General features: G+C 29.2%; 2 protein-coding genes across 2 annotated transcripts; one reads left to right on the top strand and one right to left on the bottom strand.

Annotated features, from left to right (window-relative positions):
• Positions 1 to 6: 6 nt before the first annotated feature.
• LOC119670292 (putative uncharacterized protein DDB_G0282129) lies at positions 7 to 4951 on the top strand (the record flags this gene model as incomplete). Its single annotated transcript, XM_038080496.1, is given in 6 exon segments — positions 7 to 1347; positions 1406 to 1593; positions 1653 to 2859; positions 2915 to 3366; positions 3548 to 3677; positions 3742 to 4951. Coding segments are annotated over 6 exon segments (3459 nt in total). The 5' UTR covers positions 7 to 8.
• Positions 4952 to 7009: 2058 nt separating this feature from the next.
• On the bottom strand, positions 7010 to 7493 carry LOC119670300 (c-Myc-binding protein homolog). Its single transcript, XM_038080507.1, has one exon. It carries the CDS (start codon positions 7389 to 7391, stop codon positions 7050 to 7052), a length of 342 nt encoding a protein of 113 aa, XP_037936435.1. The 5' UTR covers positions 7392 to 7493; the 3' UTR covers positions 7010 to 7049.
• Positions 7494 to 9060: the final 1567 nt, after the last annotated feature.

Below are 9060 nucleotides of genomic sequence, written 5' to 3'. Positions count from 1 at the left end.
AACAGCAAATGCAAAGTTTAGTACATGGACAAAATGCAATACCGCAATCACCACAGGCTGACATAAATGTATTTCTGCAACAGCAACGTTTACAAATTTTGAAGCAGCAACAACAACAGTTATATCATTTTCAGCAACAAATGCAGCAGCAACAACAACAGCAACAAAATAAAGATCATTCTGGTAGCTCAGGTGAGCCATTAGCGTTAACGCGCACCCCAGCTGCTGCGGAATTGCTTAGTAAAACTTATCAACAACATCATCAACAACAGCCGAATGGTAGTTCAACTAATACCAATTCTGCAATTAATCAATTTCAACAACAACTACAAGCATTGCAACCAAATATAATGCAACAATTACAGGCCTTTCAGATGCAAATGCAGCAGCAGCAACAGCAACAACAGCAACATTTTACGCAACCAACTCCACAACAACAACATCATGCACAACAACAAGCACAATTACCGATTCCGCAACAGCAATTGCATGGTCAAAATCAACAACAGCAAAAAGCTTTATCTGCGGCAGCTGTACAGCAGTTGCAAACCTTACAACAATGCTATTTATCAGCAGTTCAACATACACAACAAGTTGGTTCTAATAAAATTGGTGCAACACCACCTCCACCTCCTCCACTTACCAATCAAATGAAACCGCCCAATTTACCACCAAGTACTCAAATTACACCTGTACTTGCAAATACTGCCGCAAATATTGGGTGTGGCTCTTTGCCAACTGGATCAATATCAAAGAGCCCTTCAAATATGCCACCAACAATTACTGGATCTTCAAAACAAGTAGCGCCATCCATATCTTTATTGCCAGCAAAACATCCGGCAACGTCTCCCACGCCAACAGCAGCACATCAACAAAATAAATTCGGTGCTGGTAAATCTTCTCCCATAATAAGTGCTATACCGCCACCATTTCCATCGCACCATCAAAAACCTTCAAATACAACTGTGACCCCCGTACCGACCACTTTAAGAACTGGTACAAATCCAGACTCAACAGCAGTGCAGAATTTACCGCAACGGAATCCTGTATCACTAACGAAACAAACAACTTCTACAACATCATCATCTGGTAATAGTGGTACTAGTATACCTCAAACGCCTGTAGAGACTTCAGTACAACATACTATTGAGCCACTTAACTCGAATCAAATTACTCAGCCTAAATTTACCCCAACCACAGTTGATTTGCCCTCGACTAATAAGAATTTAAAATCTCCATCCTTGAGTGTAAACAACAAAAATAATGAAAGCGAACATTCTGCTACAAATACGCCAGTTGTTGAGCCTCTAATAAAGGAAAAAGAAGCTCCACAAACTGCAGATGATGGTAAACATATTATAATACATATATATTATTGATATATTAATTTAATATTTTAATATAGGCAAAACTGAAAATGTTCAAAAACCAATTATATCAGAATCAAATGAAAAGAAAACGATGGATGGCACTGTTCCAGGTTCTTTGGATTCTGTTGAAAATAAGGAAACTGTAGACAATACAAGTGCGCAATCGGCTGAAATAAAGATTACTAAAAATAACTCTATCGCAAAAGATATAGAAAATGAAACGGTAACGTGTTAATATATATATTTTTTAAATGAAATTTTTAAATATAATTATACTTTCAGAAAAACAACAATGAAGAAAATATAAAACCTACTGCTGACGCACCAAAATCTTGTCCTTCGGTTGATAATAAAGACGATGAAAATGTTATTAAAGAAACGAATAAAGTACCAGAAGAAAAACAGGAACAAAAGTCAATAGATGCTGCAGATACTAAAACTGAAGATGAAATTAAACTTGCTGCAGGCGGTTCATCTGAAGAAAAAGACATTGGCGATGTCACAGCTAGGTTAATAAAAGTAAATGACGAAAAACTTTCAAAAGAGGACTTGGAGAAAGCTGATAAAGAAAATAATGAATGTAAAAAAGAGAAAGATACGGTCAATGATGAAATCATACCAAACGAAGTAGAAACCAATTCTGTTAAAACAAGTTTTGTAAACCAAAAAGATGAAAAAGCGATTGAGGAAAAGGTGGAACCACAAACAGCAATCTTGGACTCCTCTGATAATAATAAATCTTCAGCAGTTATTTTACCTAAAACCAATGAAAATACTGCAACAAATATAGATACAAAACCTATTAAAAAACCACTACGGCAATCAAAATCTGTTAAATCAAACAACGTTTCAAATGTACAGTCACCTATTGAAAAAACACCAGAAAAAAGTGAAAAAGCTTCTAGCAGTCGTGCAGCAAGGGAAGACAAAAGAAAATTAAAAGTAGATGTCAACCCGAATGATGTTGTGTCAACATCACCTTCAACGCCTGTGGAAACAAAAAATACTTCCAGAGATCGTAAAAGTCAAAGACATCGTCTCAAAACAATATTATATCAAAGTCCATTACCAGAATTGGCTTATATTACTAAACTTTCCGCCAGTGAGGCATCAAATTCACCAAAGCCAATGTCAGTGGAAGACAAACTTATTCTATTTTACAAAAATGAATATATGGCAGTTCGTAATGCAGAAGGTACATTTTATCTTTGTCAAACAATGCAAAATGTGTATCGTTCATCGCCCCGTATCAGCATTCGTTGGTTGTCAGAGGATAACAAAGATGAAACCATCTACATACCAGATTTTTACGACCATACAGATCGTGAATGTGTTTTAACTACCGTTGAATTGAAAAAACTTGATAAGGGACACTTACGCTTACCTGAAGAAGAAAGAACACGTATAGAAAGCATACTTAAAAAGGCCCTAGATGTAGAAAAGGGTATTGTACCAAGACCAGAACTTTCAGAAGAGAATCCAGATGGACGTAAGTTTATTAGAAATAATAAATATATATTTGTCTAATTTGAAAATATTTTTAGTTGATATCTCATTATATAAAGATGAATCTCAAATTGAGAAAAAAGGTGGAGGTGGTTTATTAACAGTTGCAGCTGTGCGTAAGTCAAGACGCAGTATCAATAATGATAGCATCGGAACAGGAGTTGCATCACCAACAGTTGGTAAAAAACGCAGTCGTGGTAGTGTGAGTGCATCTATCGCGATTTCAAAAAAACTATCGGCTAAAAAGCGAAAATCAATAAGTAAACGTAAAAAAAAATCAAAAGGTTCAGATTCTACTGATGAAGATAATGATGACGAAAGTTCAGATGAGAGTCCATCTGATAAAGAATATAAACCAAGTCAAAAAAAGTCAAGTAGTGTATCGGCTTCGAAGTCATCACCACGTGCACAAAGATCGCCTTTAGCTAAAGCAAGAGCAGCTTCACCAATTACCCCAACAACATCACGAACTAAACAAGGCTCTGAAAAGGTATATTAATATACTATAAATATTATATAACATATATGTTGTATACATATCTTAGATATATATTATATTTATATATTATATATATATATACTAAATATATATATATATTATACATATATATATATATATACTGGGTGTATAATAATATTCGCATTATATGATTTTTTTTGTTATCTTTCAGACCGTTTCAAGTAGTCGAAGTGATCGAGCAACAAAACGAAAATCCATACTAGATGAAAGTGTAGATTATCCCTCACCAGCAAAACGGGGCACAAATTCTAATACAAAATCAGTAAACTCAAAGAATAGACGTAAGTACGCTTACAGTTGCAATATATTTGCTACATTTGGTATTAAAAAAAACTATTTAAACAGATCCTGAAACTGACACAGAAGCACAGAACAAAAACTCGACTAATGATGTAAATAATTCAGCGACAAAACCGCATTCACCAGGCGTAAGTACATCAAATGCTAATGCAACTGGGCATAATAGACATACTAGAAGTCGAAAATAAAATATGATGAGCAATCATTGAAGAACAGTAGTTTTAATATTCTATATAATAATTAATACAAGAATTAGCTGCTGACAATTATGATTGATAAAACTGAGTTGTTAATTTCGATCGAAATGTATGATTTTTTTTTTGTTTAATTTAAATTTATATTTCAATTCTGTTTTTGTTTTTTTTTGTTTAATTTGAAATTGCATTTCAAGTATTTTTTTTTGTTTAATTTGAATAACAATTTAAGTGTTTTTTTTACTTTATTGGAAATTGCATTTCAATTTTATTATATTATGGTACTATGTCCATATTGATTTTGAAGACTCAGTCTGTTAATATAATTTTATAAACTCTATAAATTAGTATATAGTAGTAAATCAAATATGTAATAATCATATATACTATTACAATAGTTCATTGTATATATGGAATTCAATTATTTGTTTAATATTTTAAATTGTTTTTAAATTATTACTAAGAAGCAATTTGAATTTCAAAATCTTATGATCAGCCATTATATGACTCAATTTTTATTAAATTTTTTTTAATAATTTTCTACGTATGATAATACATACACATTTTTGATAATCTTTTACTTTTATGCATATTTTTAAAAAGTTTGGAAAGTAGATACAAAATATTGTGACTGAAAAAAGCACATAATTTAATAAGTTTTTAAACAACGTCTTCAGCTTTTATATTGCATCGCTTAGCTGCGAAATTTGTTTTAACAAATTTGAGTTTTGATCGGCTACAATTAGTAATAAATCTCGTCAAAGATATTTTAAATTCTTGTAATTCTCGTTAACGTTCCGGTCGACAATTTAATATATAATTTTAATATGTTTATTTGTTTCAAGTAGTCCTATTTTAATGTATTTGTTTTTGTATTTAATTTTTGTAAGAAAAATATTCATAATTGTAAACATGTATTTACCTGATTGATTTGTATATTGTTTTATTTGATTGTAGAAACCTATTGCAATTTTTACATATAAAGTTTTAAGTTAATTTGTGACTAAAATGAAATTTTATACATATAAATTATGTATAACATATAAATAATTATATATACACAAATTTGCTAATAATCTATTAAAAAAACATAATTATATATATAATTTTAAGTAATAAAAATATAGGCAAGTCTATGAACCTAGTTATACGAGGCACAATTTGCTATATTAGTTCATGATAATATGTATTAATAAGGATTCGGAACATAAATAAGCAAAATATAGAAGTATGCCTTTCAAAGATAAAACATATGCAGTATAATACAATAGTAAAAAAGTATATAACAAAAATTTTATAAAGTAGATATCATAAACATAGACTAGGCTATGTATTTATTATATCAAAAATATGTTATTGTACAATTGATTTCTTTGGTAGGCACCACAATTTAAGAATTATTCAAATGTTGAGTAAAATTCATTTGGAAGAGCAAAAAGTTACATGACTAAAAATTTAAAATAAATATGAGAAACAAAAAAAATCCATTAAATGAATATAATTAATAATAGGAAATGTTTAAATTTTAAAATGTTAAGTTAATGAAAATGCCGATGAAATTGTTTTGTTAGTTTAGGCTGCAATTGTAGAAAAGAAAATATATTAAATCAAATTATAAAATTAAATATTAGTTATTTTCATTCACAAAAAAGGTCACAAAAAACAAAAATTTACATAGATGAAAATGAAATATATATTAATTATATCTATTTGTGCATGCGTGTCTACATGAATTTAAAAAATTTATTTAAGAATTAAATAATATTAGTTTATGTAATCAAATATGTAATTGAAAACAAGCAAAGAATTATATAAGGTTTTAAAAATAATTTTAAAATGTATACATTCACATTTAAAAAAATATTGTATAATTTACTAAAACAAGGCAGTCGGCAGCTTAATATCGATTAACATATTCTGAAGTATAATTTGTCACTAATATTAAGAAAACATATAACACATAATTAAAATAACTACAGCATATATGAATGATATTAAAAAATTTAACAAATTTTATAAAATCAATATAAATTGTTAAATTAAAGGGAAATATCAAATGTATTTCTTCAGATAGCCGCAATGAACAGTAATATTTCTTAAAAGGTCATGCATACATAATGATGAGGATATATATGTATATGTATATATATATACATATATATATGTATACATATACATATATACAAATAATTAAGTTTAAAATAAGTTAATAAAGAGAATAAAATTCATTTTGAAATCTTAATTTTAATTTGTTTTATTTCTTTTTTTATAACAGTATTGTAGATTGAAAAAATATTGAATGGGATTTGCAAGTACCGGCTCCAATGTTTAACTAAAGGTGGTAATGTATAAGACTAAAATACAAGTTCGTACATTTTAATAGTTCTGAAATTTAGTTCTGAATTTTATTTTCAGTTAAATATAAGTGCTTTCAGATAAATGTTATGTTTCGCAGATGACAATCTGTAAGCAGGTGTGGTCCGAAAAACTGATATAAAAACAATATTTTGTAATTATATTCATAATCTTAAACACAATCGCGATGCTTAATATTTTGATATTGAAAATATAATAATAAATCTAGAAATTTGCTAGTATTATTATATGAATAATATTGATAGTACTATATGAAGAATTAAACAATTGCAGATATTTGTTTAATTACAGAAAATAATTTTGACGTTTGAGTTATAATCAGCTTTCAGGTTAAGTGTAACAAATAACGGTTTTATATATGGTAAGACAAAATATGTCTATATTGTGGAAGTGCCACAGTGCGAAAACTTGAGAGTAATAAATACCTTTACTCCTTCATTTGGGTGTGTAGCAATTTATCGGTACACGGAAAAGATGACAATCTACATCACTTTTAAATCCTTTTTTTGTGTTTAAAGTATTACAGAATGAATATTGGAAAATCTTCTGTTCAATGTTTCTTTATTTTTATTAATCTTCATATATAATACATTTCATTCTTAGGTTTATTTAGAAATATATGACTTTATATATAAAAAATCAAAAATTTTAAACTGTATGAATATTAATTGTATTTTAATCAATTATTTTAAAATTAAATTTAATGTAATAATAATTCACTGCCTGTCATTGTACTAATATTTTTTATTTAATTTCAAATGTTCTACATTTTATTACTTTTTTTTATTCGTCTTTAATTGAATTTTCTTCTTCTTCAATTTCGTGATCGCTTTCATCGATGTTCTCAACGCCAAGTTTTCTCAAAATACTGCGCAAACGGCGAATTTCACGTCTGGCGTCATCGACCTCAGCCTCCAGTTTTTCGAGTGTTTCAGCTGAAACTATAGTAGCACCAAGTTCTTTTCTTATGTATTCCATTGGATTATTTGGTCTACGCTTCGATTCAAACATTTTAGTAAGAATCTGTGACAATTTCTCTTGAACTCCTGATTCTTGAAAATACGATAAATAATTTTCTTTTCGCGCATCTGTCGGTATCTCTAAACCACCAAAAAACATAGCCATTTTATAAACTATAATTCAAATTATGAATTAAAAATAAAAGAAATTATTCAACACAATCAAGTTTAAAAGTAACTGTAAACTACATGCGGCCACTATTTTAAAATGTCGAGCTTTAAAAGTTCGAAAATGAGATCAGTGTACTGTTCACGCAAGATGCAGTGCTGCCAAACTTTGCCACTGTAGCAAATGTAAAACTTTAAACATTTTTCAACTTTTACACGAAAGCTTTAAGTATCAGTATGTTCATATATTTAAAATAAATTTCCTTTGAGTTATTTTAAGTTACAATTATGTTCAGAAAGTGTATAAAGTTGAAAAAAAAAATGTTGGATTACAGTTTAAAATAGGTTCAAATTAATCGAAACCACTGTCATCTCAACGTGTAAGAGTGAAAAAAACGATCATTGTAATAGAATATTAAAGAATTTTTCTTTAAAAAATTTTTGTTCAAAATAAAAATCAAATAAAATGTTAGTTTAAACTACCTTTATATCCATGTTAAAAACTTTAATATTTTTAAAATTCTCAACATTGTGGGCGTTAGTTTTTTCTACATAATTTGCCAGATAACACGGTATATAAATAATCGGCCGTAGTGTTCAATTCTTTCAATATCGTCAAATTACATGTACACCTTCAAAATTGATTTAATCTTCTTTGGTTTGGCATTCTGCCATGAATATTTTGCGACTTCAAATTTAGTAATACTTTTACCCAAAATAACGATTATTATAGTATATAGTTCTTATCGCGTTCGGTAATAGCTATCTATCTCTAATACTGGATTCTTTTCGTATTGAATTTGAATAGATTAATTGTTCTTTAAAAACACAATTCCATTATGTAAACCCCGGTGATTAGCCATCACTATGTCCAGTGTATTGCTATTTTGCGATATACTGTGAGTTCTTTCCACCATTTAGTACCATTATCACTTCCTGCTCCATTTAAGTATGGTTCATTAAAGAAACGTCATCTAAAGTCTGCTGTGGTGGAGCAGAACTGTCTGTCTGGAACTGTCTGTGAAATGCTGAGGATTGTTGGCAATCCTTACGACAAGTAGATTCGTGAACAGGTTATCTCCACCTAAGTACATTGATGGATTAATGCCTGATACTGCGCTCGCAAATCTATATTCTTCTTAGTACTCATCGGTACCTGTGTAATGTAAGATATGATAGAACAATTGTGAAAAGCATCATAAAAACCGCGATTAAATAGTTAACATTGCAACCCAGGTTGTATAGACCTATAAGGTATATTTCTAAATGATTTTCTTTTACGTAGAATGAAATTATCTTCCTAATCATTAAATATAACTTTCATGTAATATACTAAATCTCTTATTTATTAATAGTTTATTATGGTATTCTATCTGAAATTCAATTTGTGTTATTAGCCCCACAAGTCACTTAAAATGTGAGATATGATAAAACAAGTGTGAAAAATATCAAAAATCGGGATTATATAGTCAACCTTATACATTTTAACTTAACTTTACTCTTACACTTTATTTAGACCTATCAGCTTTTTGACCATATTCGCTAACCATGTGCAGTTTCACATATAATTCCCATGTAATATAGTAAATCATTATAATGTATGATCTGTAAGAAGTCTATGTTCCGGAACCACTCGCCGCTAGCGATAACCAAGTACCGTTCAACAC

The sequence above is a fragment of the Teleopsis dalmanni genome, chromosome 1, assembly GCF_002237135.1.
Source record: "Teleopsis dalmanni isolate 2A chromosome 1, ASM223713v2, whole genome shotgun sequence".
NCBI lineage: Eukaryota > Metazoa > Arthropoda > Insecta > Diptera > Diopsidae > Teleopsis > Teleopsis dalmanni.
Note: the sequence above shows the minus strand (reverse complement) of the source record. Positions and strands in the feature narration are given on the sequence as shown.

Excerpts from the sequence above, each read along its gene's own strand:
- LOC119670300 (XM_038080507.1), bottom strand. The coding sequence starts at position 7,391 with ATGGCTATGTTTTTTGGTGGTTTAGAGATACCGACAGATGCGCGAAAA.